At 46.6% G+C, this 16,595-nt stretch overlaps 1 protein-coding gene across 1 annotated transcript; it reads left to right on the top strand.

The window, feature by feature from the left end:
- Window positions 1-339: 339 nt before the first annotated feature.
- Window positions 340-12,535, top strand: LOC307083956 (synaptotagmin-2-like; the record flags this gene model as incomplete). Its single annotated transcript, XM_079748035.1, has 8 exons — window positions 340-544; window positions 2,260-2,420; window positions 6,091-6,222; window positions 7,679-7,846; window positions 9,938-10,105; window positions 11,047-11,164; window positions 11,552-11,685; window positions 12,320-12,535. 8 exons carry the CDS (start codon window positions 340-342, stop codon window positions 12,533-12,535), a joined length of 1,302 nt encoding a protein of 433 aa, XP_079604161.1.
- Window positions 12,536-16,595: the final 4,060 nt, after the last annotated feature.

The following is a 16,595-nucleotide window of genomic DNA, read 5'->3' as shown; positions in this document are numbered from 1 at the left end:
ACTTGACTACTCGTAATCTACTAGACTGACGCTACGGCTACAGGAACACCCTACCTAGACTACCCTAAGTAGGCTATCGGACCCCCCTACCTAGAATACCCTACGTAGACTACTAGACTACCCTACCTCACTGAATGGGACACATTCAATGATCAAACAGAAAAGCGATTGAATATATTGAATATATATAACAAGCTGTCCTCAAAGAACCTCTTCTGCCTCAGGCGGAAATAAGGAGAGTTATTATTAACCATGGTTTCAGTGTTTCAGTGTGTGCGTGACCGCTCTGTCTCTGTGCTCTCTGTGTGTCTACAGGGAGGCCCCTGCTAGTCTCTGACCATGAAGTTCAACCTGTTCAAGACCAAGCCTGACGCCATGGTGGCGGCCGAGCCCACCGGCGCCACCACCTTGGCGGCGACTGCCACGCCCGCCCTGGCCTCCACGGCGGCCGACCTGTCGGGCTCCAACAACACGGAGATCAGCAAGAACGACATGTTCGAGGAGATCAAGAGCAAGTTCCTCAACGAGATCGACAAGATCCCGCGTGAGTTCCTTTCGCAATGTTCTAGATCTTTGCGTCGGGCTATAAGATACAGATTGCCTCTCCTTGTTGTCTTGGAGACTTTCATTCATTAAAGGGGTGATAGCACAAGTGGGGGTGTCCACCTAGATGTATGCAGTCCACTGGGCAGGCTGGTACACTGATCTATCCAGCGTACATTTAGGTGGACATTGCCACTTTTGACGTCACTAAACACTAAACACCGGAAACGGCAGATTTTCAAACAGTTTGCAATGGCTTACTTACACTAACATCAGCCCTTTCAGTAAAGATCTTAGAAACCAGAATACATTGACGTAGATGATGTAAAACAGCTGTCACAAACTCCAGTTCTGCATCCTTCTGAAAAATGTTGTTCATGATCCAACAGTTTCTGTCTTATTCACACACACGACTTAAGAATGACTATCAAACCAGTCCGAGAAAACAGCTGAACGTGGCTACTCCCCTCGATGCTAAAGATAAGATGAGAGAAGATAAAGCAGGATAGGAATGACTTTATCCCTCCCAGGCAGGTCAAGGGTTTACCAGAAGCGAGGAAGTTCAGCTATTTCCACACATTAGGGTGGTATAGGTTATTTCTAGATGCCAGTTCAACAATGCTCTCAAACTAATGGCGTGCCGCTTCAAAATGAAATCCTACATTGCTATTTGTATTTGCCTCATTTCACTTTATGTTTGACATGATTTCTGTGCCATGAGCGATGGCTACAGAGTGGGAGAGAGAGAGCGGGCAAGGGAGAAGGTGAGGGAGGGGGAGAGAGAGATGGGGAGAGAGGGCGAGAGAGATAGTGAAAGAGTAAGAGGGAAAGAGAGAGAGGGAGAGCGAGAGTTTGATACAATGATAGCGAGAGAGTGAGATAGAGGGATGGAGGGAGAAGAAAGATTACGATAGCACTTGGGCAGAACATTGCATGAAATGAATAGCGGTATTTGTTGCTGCATTGTTTAAGTGTCTGAAGTGATCAAGAAACATACAATTACTTTCTAATCACAAACACACTGGTTTTTGTTGCAACTTCAGACTAAGTGAACAAATTATTAGAGACCTATTTACCCCACAGCATACAAACAAATCATTTAGGGAAATGATGAACAGAAGCATGCACAGAATAATGTCTGCAGATGGTGAAATATTAGCAAATGATGCATGATTAATTGTTGCCACTCGTGATACAAATAGTTAATCTCCAATACTGACCAACAAAAGTTTTCTTTTTGATCCGATTTTCATAAAATAACTAATAATGATAGCAAATTTATTGGTCAATTAATCTGTAATTAATACCTTTAAATGGCTTTTTACGCAAGTATTGAAAATACATATCAGTAAAACTATTTATAAGGGCTCGGACTACGCTCTCCCAGGCAGTGAACGCATCATTCAACCTTGTGACATTAAAGTAAAAACTACGACTTTGACCTCACATTTCACATGCACGACATCCCACCTATCCCCATGGTACATCTGTTTTTAACCTTTTATCTTGGTCTTTTGTGTGTGTGTGCGTTTGTATGTGTGTGTTCATGTGCGTGCGCGTGCATGCGTGCGTATATGTGTGTGTGTGTGTGTGTGCATGCGCGTGTGTGTGACTATGTATGTGCATGGGTGTGTGTGTGTGTGCGTGCGTGCATGCGCTGCGTGCGTGTGTTTGCGTGCTCGTCCGCGCGTCTGTGTATGTCGCGACCCACAACAGTTCCTCCATGGGCGCTGATCGCCATCGCGGTGGTGGCCGGCCTGCTCATCCTCACCTGCTGCTTCTGCATCATCAAGAAGTGCTGCTGCAAGAAGAAGAAGAACAAGAAGGGCAAGAAGGGCAAGGACGGCTTCAACATGAAGAACATGCAGGGTGGTGAGGTACGACGCCGCAGAGTTCGGCCCAAGGAGTCACACTAGCGCTTCGCTATAGCGCTTCACACTAGCGCTCCATTATAGAGCTAAATCACCTCCCACTATAGCGCTAGAGCTCTCCCCACTAGCTCTCCCCACTAGCGCCCCCATTAGCTCTCCCCAGAAGCCTTCCCTACTAGCGCTAGAACGCTCCCCACTAGCACTCCCCATTAGCGCTAGAGCGCTCCCGACTAGCTCTCCCCACTAGCTCTCCCACTAGCGCTAGAGCTCTCCCCACTAGCGCTAGAGCTCTGCCCACTAGCTCTCCCCAGAAGCGCTCCCTACTAGCGCTAGAGCTCTGCCCACTAGCTCTCCCCAGAAGCGCTCCCTACTAGCGCTAGAGCTCTCCACACTAGCTCTCCCCACTAGCGCTAGAGCGCTGCTGACTAGCTCTAACCACTAGCTCTCCCACTAGCGCTAGAGCTCGCCCCACTAGCGCTAGAGCTCTCCCCACTAGCTCTCCCCACTAGCGCCCCCATTAGCTCTCCCCAGAAGCGCTCCCTACTAGCGCTAGAGCTCTCCACACTAGCTCTCCCCACTACCGCTAGAGCGCTGCCGACTAGCTCTAACCACTAGCTCTCCCACTAGCGCTAGAGCTCGCCCCACTAGCGCTAGAGCTCTCCCCACTAGCGCTAGAGCTCTCCCCACTAGCGCTAGAGCTCTCCCCACTAGCATTAGAACGCACCCCACCAGTGTTCCCCAATACAAATCGTACCCGTGTGCTTTCAATGTCTTCTTTCGAGTTTCTGTTCGCTTTTGTACTTTTTTGCCGTTACGCTAAAGTGAGATTTCACGGCAATTGTTTGAAGGTAACGTTGGCGGTGCTTTTGTTGTGGTTGTTATTGTTATTGTTGTTGTTGTCGGTATTGCTATGATGTTTGTTGGCTAACTCCGTTTGATTTCTTAGCAGCGGCTCTAACCGCAGACTTTGGAGGATACAAGGAGAGCTTTCTTCCCCTCAATTTATTCTCGATGTTGTTGTTCCGTTGTGGTTTCCTAAAATGTGTGACGCACTCCATTGTCTTGGCCGATGAAAAATGACACACTCTAATCCGGCAGGACGAAAACCAACAAGTCTCTCACACAACAATGCTTCGACTTTGGGGAAATTGGCTGCTTTTGGAAATGACCTTTCATTTCAACAAAGTAGTTTAGTATCATCGGGTCGTGCGGGTTTAGAAAGTGAAATGATTCATTCGGCATTAAAATGAACTGACATAAATATGCAGATTCTGCCGTGCACCAATGACAGTTAGTTAATTAAAACAATCAATTTATTGTGTCCACATTATGACTAATTGTCCTTGGCTGGACGTGAGCGATGGTGATTCCCCGGCAGCCTAAACGATTGTGTCATTCCTCACCACGCCCGCGCTGATTGTGTCTTTCTTCAGTAGCGTGTTTGGCCCTGGTGTCTTGTGAGTTGAACCCTTCTTCCTCTGTGCTCTCCCTCCTTTTCTCTTCTTCTCCTCTCGATATGTGTTTGTCTTGTGTGTTGCCCCGTGTTTCTTGACTGTGACGGACACTAACCTACGGTAGGTGGACAGCACAGCGTGTCGCTCTCTGCCCCCTACTGGTGGGGTTTGGGAGGGGGTTTCATGGAATGTCCTAGCTTCCTTGTATTGCCTCATTTCTATTATTTTTACCCTCCTCGTCCAAACGTTGTTATGAGTAATGAATATACTTAACGGAAAGCTACGATGAGCTCCATAAACCCCGCAGAAGGGAGTCTAACCCTCTAACACATTGTATGTGCCTCACTCCAATATGAACCGTATTGGGCTCCGAGTTGATATGCAAGATATGACTTAACACGATTAATATGTGCATGCGATCAAGGGCATGGTTGTTGAGGAGACATGGCAACGTTGATGATTAAAAAAATGCATGAACAACACAAACAAATACCCTACACCTTTTTTAAAACCCTTTTGGAATGCACCCCAAAAAAACATTTGACTCGAAGACGAGGCATAGGAGAATTTTGTAAATCCTGGATCGCCTGAAAGGAGCCATTACGCAAGCCTCTCCACACTCCAAGGAGATAGCATAACCTTGGCAACGGGGCTATTATCCAGCAACAATCACTTAACTCTCACCTTGACATCACATGTCGTTAAAACTCGAAACCCTTCCATGGAGGAATGGAGAGTTGGACAGAGCGGTGTTTGAGTCTTATGTTGTAAATCCCCAGGACAACCAAGGTACACTGAGGCCCTTATTTTGAATAAATAGCTCTAAATAATTAAGTTGTTATCTGGCTTGACTGCTGACAGCCGCACATGCAGGCGAACAGTCTGGCTTAAAAAAAACACCGTATTAGCGAGAAGTTTGTTTACATTTACGTTTAGGGCATTTAGCAGACGCCTTACAAAGTGCATTTATCAGAAGAGAGAGAAACAATATATCGCTGTCGGTAGAGTAAAGATGTTCATAGAACCAAGTGCCAAGCATTAAGAATCGCTGGGTTAACCCATTCCCTGTATACAACAAAGATAGCTATGATAAGATGCTACACAACGCTAAGCATTACATTTAAGTGCAAGGAGGTTCAATATACAATAAGTGCGCACGTTAAGTGCCAGCCAGTATCCCCCTTGGCCTGCTTACTGTTTCTTATATCATGCGTTTCTCTTTAAGATCTTTTTACTATTCACATTGGCTGTCAGAAGTTCCTCTGAGATTCTTCATCTACCTAAATCAATCTTGGTGCAAATCCCGACAAACCATCCAGAACATCAAATTAGCATTTTAATGAAACAATCTCACTATTTACCAACAGCTCGGGGAATGAGAATATAAACACGATTTACAAATTAGCTACACCCAGAATAAAATAGCCTCAACCAATAGTCATTTTTAAATGGTCATTAAATCCACAACACGCTTGTTTAAGCACACAAAAACAACCAATGTCAATTCTAACTTTCATCTCAGTATTTACAAAATGCTCAGTGAATAACAAGGTTAAAGGTCAAACCTCAGGAAATGGCATGCTCTCGTCTCCACGTGGTCTGTCTGACTGGCACTGTCCTCTGCACAAAGCATGTTCTAGGTCCTGCCCTGTTCATGTTGAACTCCGGCCACTGCCAGGGGGGTCAAAAAGCCTCCAATAGCCCTGAGCGATGCACACAATTGGTGAAAACAAACCAAACCCTAAAAATCGGAATCCTTATCCCAATGCCACCAATCAGGATTTGTAACCCGTAATTAATACAACCTGAATAGGAAGGTTTCACATGGTGTCGCTCACATTCACGGCCACCATCTTGGTGCTTCTTCCCCATTATCTTAAGAATAACAACAACCACAACTGGATGTTCTGTTATTCCGGAACTTCTGGTCGAGACGTGCCAAGATGGCGGCCCTATCCTCCCAAACTCATGGAGCTTCAGATCACGCGATTGAAACCCTCCCATTGAGGACCAGTGAACCAAAGACAGGACGAGGAGCCACCGCTGGCCACCGTTGCTGCGGCGACCGTTCTCTGAGGAGGTGGGCTGTCAGGGATTGGTGGTCCACCTCCTGAAGCTCTGTGGGTCTGTGGCATGCTGTCGCTGGGCCTCTTAGTGTTCTCACCCCCCCCCCCCCCCCCCCCCCAGCCTGAAGTCTAACCCCCAGCCCTGACCCTCTGCAGAAACACCAGGACGACGACGATGACGAGGGAGAGACCGGGCTGACGGAGGAAGAGAAGGAGGAGGAGGAGAAGGAGGAGGAGAAGCTGGGGAAGCTGCAGTACTCCATCGAGTACGACTTTGAAAACACAAAGGTCGGTGAAAAACAATCAGTTTTTATTATTTGTATTTTTAAATAGCAATGGCTGATTGGCATAATCTCCCAAGTTTAAGGTAATTTATAAAATGTGCTCTGGGAATATGTGTGTCTGTGTGTGTGTGTGTGTGTCTGTGTGTGTGCATCTGTGTGTGCGTGTGTGTGTGTGTGTGTGTGCGTGTGTGTGTGTGTGTGTGTGTGTGTGTGTCTGTGGGTGTGTGGGGGGGCGGTGGTTGCAAACACACTTTCATAGAACATTTGTCTCTCTTAATATACTTGATTGGAAGGAAGGATTGTTTCACCTCGTAAATTAAAACCTTTAAGGAGAAATTAGTTAGATTGGAGGTTTTCAGATTCTGGAAGTGTTTTTCCTCCCAAAGTCAGAGCGGATAAGGGGGTAATTAAGGAGCCAGGCTTGAGTCCAGTGGTGCTGGCTAGATTGGACCCACGCCCTCGCAGCGTGAATAAATCACCCGATTCACGCAACCGCGGTCTGTTCTGACTCCGGATAAACCGCAGAGGAAGGTGGCGTTTTAATTTGACACAGATGATTTATGGAGCGGTAAATTGAGGAATCGTTTAGGAGGAAAAGCCCACGGAATCAAAGTTGTGCTTCACACGGGTCGGTTTCATCTACGTGAGTAGTATGGCGACTCGGCCCATTCATCAACAACCATCAACCATCGGCTCAGTCCGCAGCAGAACGAAGAGCAAGAGAGGGATGCAAACACAATCCCAAACAGACAATCAGACTGGCAGGGAGACAGACAGACAGGCAGAGAGACCGACAGGCCGATGGCCGGACCAAGACAGACAGGCAGAGAGACAGACAGACAGACAGATCAATATAGTGACAGGAAGATAGATACATTGAGTATTAGATAAGCACACTTGAGAAACACAGCCAGAGAGACAGACAGACAAATAGATATTTGTGACAGACGGATAGATACAATGAGTACTCGACAGGCACACTCGACAGACAGACAGGCTGACAGATATAAAGCTAGATAGATAAACACAGCTAGACAGATAGCCAGACAGCCAGACAGGCACACAGCAAGCTGGCAGGTAGATAGTCTACCATACTGGAGTAAAACACTTAGAAGTAGAGGTCTACCTAACTCAATCTAATGATATTTTGTTCTCTCCTCCCACTCTCCCTTCTTCCCTCCCCTTCTCACCTCCACCTCCTCCTCCTCCTCCTCCTCCTCCTCCTCCTCCTCCTCCAACTCTACCTCCTCCTCCTCCTCCTACAACTCTACCTCCTCCTTCTCCTCCCCCTCCTCCTCCTCCTCCTCCAACTCCACCTCCTCCTTCTCCTCCTCCTCCACCTCTTCCCCCCTTACTCCTCCCCCTCCCCCTCCTCCTTCTCCTCCTCCATCACCTCCTCCTCTACCTCCTCCTTCTCCCCCACCTCCACCTCCTCCTCCTCCTCCTCCTCCACCTCCCAGCTGACGGTGGGCATCCTCCAGGCGGCCGACCTGATCTCCATGGACTCCGGGGGCACGTCGGACCCCTACGTCAAGGTGTCGCTGCTCCCCGACAAGAAGAAGAAGTACGACACCAAGGTCCACAAGAAGACCCTGAACCCCGTCTTCAACGAGACCTTCGTCTTCAAGGTCCGCCTCCTCCCCGACCTGTCAATCACGCCAAGCTGGAGACGCTGGGGTTCAATGGGTTCTGTTGATGGGGTTGGGTGGGTGGTGGTGGTGGGGTTGAGTGGGTGGTGGTGGTGGGGTTGAGTGGGTGGTGGTGGTGGGGTTGAGTGGGTGGTGTTGGGGTTGAGTGGGTGGTGTTGGGGTTGAGTGGGTGGTGGTGGTGGGGTTGAGTGGGTGGTGGTGGTGGGGTTGAGTGGGTGGTGGTGGTGGGGTTGGGTGGGTGGTGTTGGGGTTGAGTGGGTGGTGGTGGTGGGGTTGAGTGGGTGGTGGTGGTGGGGTTGAGTGGGTGGTGGTGGTGGGGTTGAGTGGGTGGTGTTGGGGTTGAGTGGGTGGTGGTGGTGGGGTTGAGTGGGTGGTGGTGGTGGGGTTGAGTGGGTGGTGGTGGTGGGGTTGAGTGGGTGGTGTTGGGGTTGAGTGGGTGGTGTTGGGGTTGAGTGGGTGGTGGTGGTGGGGTTGAGTGGGTGGTGGTGGTGGGGTTGAGTGGGTGGTGGTGGTGGGGTTGGGTGGGTGGTGTTGGGGTTGAGTGGGTGGTGGTGGTGGGGTTGAGTGGGTGGTGGTGGTGGGGTTGAGTGGGTGGTGTTGGGGTTGAGTGGGTGGTGATGGGGCTTAGACGGTTGTGGGTGGTGGCGATGGGGTTATTTGGGTGGTTGTGATGGCGGGGTCTGGTCGTTGATAGCTGTTGAGTTGGGCGGTTGTGGGAGACGTCAATCAGAGGTATGTTTGAGGGGAGAACACACACGGCGAGCCCCAATCGATCGTGAATATTTGATCCGACAATACAATAAGTAAAAAAAAGAGATTGATGGGAAGGTGGCCTTCGCTCGGTTGCCAGGCAACAACTTCAACTCCCTTGCATTATGCAGGGCTTTTTTATTTTTTTCCCTCCCGGTTAACAACCACAAGACGCTTCCTACTCCTTCTATATTTGTCTTAGCGTATGCCGATAGCCCCGGCCGGTTCCACTACGCGGCGCGCGCCCTGGCCTGTGTCCGCCGCCGGAGCCTCTCCAGGCTGTAATGAGCCCCTTTGAGGACTGGGAGTCGGCTCTCGGCTACAGGCTGAGGCCCCGTCTGTCCGTACACAAGATCCTCCCCCCCCCCCACGGCCCACTGCCTCTCCTGCGCAGCGACTCGGTTAGCGCAACCTGCGAGCACGCTAATTGAGACGCGATAGCACTCGTTTTCACCGCTCGTTTGGATTCTATTTGATTTAAGAATTATTCTTTGTATTTTCCGTCTTGCAGCGTTATTAATGCTGTATTATTTTGTTTACTATCGTTACTATTGTGTGTATTACACTATACTACATTATCCTACACTTTGTGTGTAGGACAACAAAGAGATGAGAAGTGTAGGATAATGTGTAAAGTGTAATGCAGCATAGTGTAAAATTGCATATTATGGTGCAGCATCGTGAAGCCAAGCAACAGATTGTAACATAGCGCAGCATAACCTAGCATAGCATAACATAACATAGCATAGCATAACATAGCATAACATAACATATCATAACATAACATAGCATAGCATAACATAACATAACATAGTGTAACATAAGATAGCGTAACATAACATAGTATAACATAGCATAACATAACATAGCGTAACGTAACATAGCGTAATAAAAAAATAGAGTAACGTAACATAGCACAATATAACAGCATAACATAGCGTAACTTAACATAGTATAGCATAGCATAACATAACATAGTATAGCATAGCATAACATAGCGTAACATAGCATAAAATAGCATAGCATAACAAAGCATAACATAACATAGTATAGCATAGCATTGCATAACATAACATATCATAAAATAGCATAGCATAGCATAACATAGAATAACATAACAGCATAACATTTGAAACATGACATAATATATCATAACATAACAAAGAATGACATTATATAGCATAGCACAGCACAACATAGCATAGCATAGCATAACATAGCATAGCATAGCATAGCATAACGTTGCAGTGGATAATCCCTGCCCGCATCTATGAGCATGATTGCACGTTAGCGGTGACTCACACGCCCTGTTCCCACCAGGTGCCCTACGAGGAGCTGGGAGGGAAGACGGTGTGCATGTCCGTGTTCGACTACGACCGCTTCTCCAAGCACGACATCATCGGCGAGGTGAAGATCCCCATGAACACCATCGACCTGGGCCAGCCCATCGAGGAGTGGAAGGACCTGGAGAGCGTGGAGAAGGAGGAGGTACCCCGGCGCTTACTACATGACCGTGTTTCTCCAGAGGAATGCTGCGATTTGTAACCCGATTTTACGAACCAATACTCCCCATACATGTTGCACTCTAGGCACTGCCCCGTGACACTCAAAGCCTCTGATTTCCCCCAGCGATGCACACAATCTCTGAAAACAAACCACACCTTAAAAACGCAATCTTTATCCCAAAGTCACCAATCAGGATTTGTTACCCATAAGTAAATCCATGAGTCGCTTCGGCTTATTTCCCTCAGCGCCTTGTAGGTCGAATTTGCGAAAACACTAATACTTTTACTCGTTTTCAGTGATTTATGATTTGAGTGATAAAACATGACGTTCGTCATTCCGTCACGATGTGGTGCCCATCTGCTCGTTTACTTTGGAGGTTTGGGCGTAAAAGATAACCTTGTAAAGAAATAAACACTGACATCACTTCATAAATGACAAAAAAACGAAGAAGAAAGTTTTCCACAATGTGCTCTCAGTCCATGAACGATAACACAAAGCCTCTGAATTGCTTGCAAAAAGAACCGATGCCTTGTTGTCAAAATCGGTCAAAAGTTCAGGGTTTTACTGAAGCTTGAATATGCATTATCTCCAATTACTCGCGGCACAGTGATGGCCCCAAGGAACATATTACTATTAAAACTATTTCTTTCTGGTTTCGAGCCAGCATTGGGCGGTCCATGGAGGTATTTGGGCTGTGAGCAAAAATGCGTAATTAATGCGGCTTATACTACGAAGCGGATTAAACAAACGGTACCTATCAGTCTCTAGAGAAGTCATCTGCATAACGATGCTCATCTCTGTCATCATGGTGGACCAGACTTTAGAAGAGGTCATGTTTGATAATCTTTACCGTGAAACACTTGAGAAGAAGGGTTTTGCTCATTGGTATCCGATGGTTGTGCTTCAATCTTGTTCCCTATCAGCCAGAGAAGCTGGGAGATATCTGCATCTCTCTGCGGTACGTGCCGACTGCCGGTAAACTCACAGTCTGCATCCTGGAGGCCAAGAACCTGAAGAAGATGGACGCCTGTGGACTGTCTGGTAGGACATATTTGTTTGTTGTTTGATTCATATCCATGCTGTTAGTATTTGTTTTATTTTCCTTCACCAGACATTAGACTTGAAAGGTCAGTCTTTCTAGCGGTGGCGTCATACTGTTTGCTTTTTGGCTTTCTAGTTTTGGCTTTGATATTCTCACACACAAATGATGAAACTGATTTTCTTGTTCGTTATTGATGTACGTTGTGCGTTATTGCTCTGGTTGTAATCAACATTCTGCAGATCCCTATGTGAAGATCCGGGTATTGTTGCTAATGAAGCATTGATGCTAATGTTGCTAACGTTGCCCGTTGCGATCCCTATGTGAGGATCCAGGTGTTGTCGCTAATGTAGCGTTGTTACCAACGATGCTATCGACGGCCGTTGCAGATCCCTACGTGAAGATCCAGCTGCTGCAGGGCGGCAAGCGTCTGAAGAAGAAGAAGACGACGGTGAAGAAGAACACTCTGAACCCGTACTACAACGAGTCCTTCAGCTTCGAGATCCCCCTGGAGCAGATGCAGGTAGGGACCCTCACAAGCCTGCCTCCCTTGGGCCCATAGAAAACCTGCAGTAGTTCCTAAGGCCTTTTCTCTGCTCCGTATGTGACCCAACGAGCTAAACCACATGGGTCACACTGGTGAGCTGTGATCTTCTGATCCAATCGCCAAAAGTGAGGCAGTCAGTAGTTACTTTAACCTTTTGTGGGTGAATGTTATAATTAACTGGCTGGCACTTAATGTAAGCACTTATTGTAAATTGGACGTCCTGGTACTTGAAAATAGTACATAGCATTGTGTAGCGTCTTATCCTAGCTATCTGTGTTGTACACGGGGAATGGGTTAACCTAGATATTGTTAGAGCTTGCCACTATGAACATCCTTACTGTATTGAAAGTGATATAAATTGCTTCTCTTCTTCTGACAAATGTACTTATTATAAGACGCATTGGATAAAAGCATCTGCTAAATGCCCTGAATGTAAATGCTAATGTAACTGCAATCCCCTCGATTAGCATAAACATCTTAACTTGTCATGGTGCGTTGTTCATACAGGGTGACACCATTGTTAGATTGTTAGAATCTGTAAAACAAAACGCTGGCATCAGTGAGACTAAAACGTTCCTGGTAACGTTTTCTTTTTCCGTTTCCCGCCCAGAAAATCCTGGTGGCGGTGACGGTGTTCGACTACGACAAGATCGGCAAGAACGACGCCATCGGCAAGATCTTCGTGGGCAGCAAGGCCACGGGGCTGGGGCTGAAGCACTGGTCTGACATGCTGGCTAACCCCCGCCGCCCCATCGCTCAGTGGCACCCGCTGCAGCAGGAGGAGGACATCGACGGCCAGCTGGCCTCGCTGGCCGCCAAAAAGTAACTAACTTCACCCCCACCCCCCCCTCAGCGCCTCACGTACTAACTGATGAAAGCCCCCTGAACCCCACCCCCCCCCCCCCCCCCGAAACCCAACCACCAGACTAAAACCTTGCATTGCATGCACCTCATGATCTACACGCGGCTAGCCGCCCCCGGCTGCTCCAAGCTTGATCCGCAGAAACAAAAAGAGAGAGAGACGGTAGAGAGTATCAGTAGAGAGTATCGGTAGAGAGTATCGGTATCAATTAGGGTTAGGTGAACAAAAACCTGAGACTCATTTGATTTTTTTGAATTTTGTTTGTCGTTTCGTACCCAGCACCACATTTGCTTCTGCTATAACGAAAAATAACGAGTGGCAATGAATGTTTGGGTGATTGGTTTGTGAGCAATTGTTTTTGAATGTTGGTTATGTTTGAGGGTTGTTTTACCAGGCTTATTTTTTAAAGTGCTGGCACTCAGTGAAAAAGTTAGTGGAGAAGCGATCCAGCTGATAAAGTGTGGTTTAGTTAGATGCATTATGCATGCGTTGCTTATAGTCCCTCCTCGACCCTCTCCATAAAACCATGCGCAGTATTGTATCCCTGCTAATATTTGTGCTTTAACTTTGAATAAAAAGTCCTCTCGTACAGGGCTTATCTCGCATAGAAATCTATTTAGGTTGTCAAATGCAAACGCAAGTTTGGATGGTGGCAACTGCAAAAACAACTGCAAAAAATACTGAAATGTCTTTTTGTTTTTAGTTTTTTATTAACTGTTGAGAAGATTGCCTTGGTTTTGTCGTTTGTGTCATGGTCACGTCAGAGGCGGAGCACGTGTGTGTCTTGCTCTTACTTTATTAGGATTCAATCACCAAATGTGATCCTGCGATACACAGCTCACACCATGGCCACCTGCATGGAGATTCTGTGCCTGTGTGTGTGTGTGTTTGCCTGTGTGTGTGTGTTGGTGTGTGTTGTCAGAGACACACACACTCTGAAGGGAGGAGTTAAGGGTGCCTTGCCCGGGTTGGACATTTTGAAACTGTTTGCTATGTCGCGGTCGACTCGAGGACTTGAGGCTTTTCTACTCGGTAAGTTATCAGGAACGCTGTGAATGTGTGTGGAGTTTCCTTTGACAACTTTGGATGTAACACCTTACTTATCCATGGACAGAGCAAAGGAAGAGTAAGAAGAGTGCCAATGTTTCTCAAACAACTATGCCTCTGTTGAATGTTTACGGTCGAAAGTAATGCTGTTCAAATGTTTTTTAGTTTTTTTTCGGGCCTGTCGACCACTTATATTTGATTGTATGTGTATGTTGTTCATATCAGTATTTTCAAAATGAATCGATGATGTGTTGATTTTACCTAGAGGCGGTCGGGTCACACCATTGCCCAGAGCTCCGCAATCACGCCTGCGACCGTACCATGTGTTTGCTTATGTGCGTTGAGTTCCCCCAGCCACCGTATGAAACCTTTTGTATAGTAAATGTAGGACCATTTGCCCGAGACAAATGGACAAAGCTAAACCCAGCATGTATCATGCATCACAAATACTCTTTTCTTTCCCTCTTTAGTCCCATACTGCGCGTATACCTATCTAAAAAACCAAAGTACTGCAGCGACACAGTGGTATTTTTGCTACCATTGCGTGTATGTCCCTGCTTTCTTCATCGCTGGGCGGAGAAGTCTCTTGTTCCCAGGAGGCGGATTTAGAGGGAAAGGATCTCCCCTTGTTTCCTGGGAGGAGGGTTTAGAGGACAGGATGTCCCCTTGTTCCTGGGAGGAGGGTTTAAAGGAAAGGATCTCCCCTCATTTCCTTGGAAGAGGGTTTATAGGACAGGATGTCCCCTGGTTTCCGGGAGGAGTGTTTAGAGGACAGGATGTCCCCTCTATCCAAGGAGGAGGGTTTAGAGGAAAGGGTTTCCCAGACGACAGCAGAGGCGTCGCCTGACTTCCCCGCTGTCTTCCCCGCTGTCGACATAATGCATTGCGCAGACTTGGTTGAGATCAACGCATGCGTCCGCCACAAGTGTTGTACATAGCAACGGCATGATTTAAATAGTAAGCATTCGATTAAAATTGTGTATGAGTGTGTGTGTGTTTACCTTCCATGTCATTTTGATAATAAAACTCAAGGAGAAAAAAAGAATGCACAGACTGCAAAGTGTATGTATTTTTGCATATTGATAAATGTGTAGGAATGAATGTAACGTGGATGTCTGAATAAGCCGGATGCACTGACTTGTGAAATGCCCTCGGTCCATCTCGAATCTTTACTTTCACTTTCACTTTGCCGTGATGATATGAATGCATGTCCTCTGTTGACTTTGTGTGTGTACGTGTTCCTTCCCCAGGTGGGTGGGGGTCTTGGGGGGGGGATCAGACTGGGCTACAAGTCATGCTATTGCTGGTTAACATCTGTTGTGGTCGTCGCTGACGATGACATCGATTACAAAAACAAAAAAAAACTAAAATGTAGAATATTAACCGTAGTTTTCTATAAAAATGTACCGTAAGTGTTACCTTTGTTTACTCCTGCCAAACGGGTGTCTATTGAGTCTGATGTGTTTGTGTATTCCTGTGTAGATGTGGTGGATCTCACTAGCACGGACTTGTAGCCTCTCTCCTCATTACAGTGATCGGTCATTGCTCCTGCTGGTTTCCTAGGCCGTCTGTAGTTCTGGTTATGGCTTTTGGAACACACCGGAAAGAGGTGTAAACATACATACAAACACACACACACACACACAAGCACGCACCTGCACACACGCAAATGCACACAAGCGCACACAGACACATGCACACGTGCACATACATACATACTGGAACGCACACATGCACACGCACACACATACACATACACACACACACACGCACAGACACATGCACACGTGCACATACATACATACTGGAACACACACATGCACATGCACACACATACACATACACACACACACACACGTGCACATGCGCATAAACACACATGCACACAGACGTGCACACACACACACAGACACACACACATGCGCACACACACACACATGACCACGCATATACACCATCTAAAGTTAATGTAAATGACATTCAGAGCCTGTCTGAACAAGGTGGAGTGTAATGAAGAGTTATCAAACCTTTCCTCAAATCGTATAAGTGTTTATTTTAATCACCAGGAGGAATATTTTTAATAATCCAATGCAATATGTATCATATACAATATGCTGCCGCCCGAGCATGCTTCTCCATAATAACAATCTTTGTGAATTTTAAATTTATTTTATCCATGATCAATATACTGAAAAGACGGAATAGCAAAAGACTGAATATACACATTCACAAATACCGTCATTGTAACTATTTACATTGAAGTTAGCTCTTTCTATTGCACTTGACTATGGATCCATGTGTACCTTCTGAACTTCCCTTTAACCTCATCTGAATATTGTTCTGGTCACCTCATACTGTAACTGATTATCATTCCGGGTCATTCCACGCATTCTGTATCATACTGAGTGTCATCATTCCCTTAACCAATAAGCTGCCAGCGTTCTGTTCCACCCCCCCCCCCCTCCCCCCCCCCCCCCGTTACTACGTGTATTTGCAATAGGACCAATAGAACCTGTGTTCCTTTATTTGATGTTTCTCTGGTGTACTTAAGGAAAAAATAAATGAATATCTCTTTATATATATTGTTAAGATTTATCACTTCACTGCAGCGCAGGCAACGAAATCCCCGTCTTCCTCGGCGTCAAAAGTGTCTCTCCTTCAGACCCGAAAACAAATGCAGAAGAAAATTTGCAACGCAATACTGCCGAACCATAGCTGCTTCGATAGCGCTCTCCTAGCCAGGTTCAGAAAACCGGACGTAGCCATCGTACAGAGCCTCCAAATAACTGCTAGTTTGTATATATATATATATATATATATATATATATATATACCTGGTCTCTTGTCTCTTGAATCAATAATACCACTTCCCCAGCAACACAGAGAGGATTGGTTGGCTGACGAATCAACCCTGGACTGTGATTGTCTTGTTGTAGAAGTGTGTGTGTGTGTGTGTGTGTGTCCGTAGCCGTGCCTT

Source organism: Pollachius pollachius, assembly GCF_949987615.1.
Source record: "Pollachius pollachius genome assembly, chromosome: 12".
Classification (NCBI taxonomy): Eukaryota; Metazoa; Chordata; class Actinopteri; order Gadiformes; family Gadidae; genus Pollachius; species Pollachius pollachius.
This window is presented reverse-complemented; position numbering and strand designations above follow the sequence as displayed.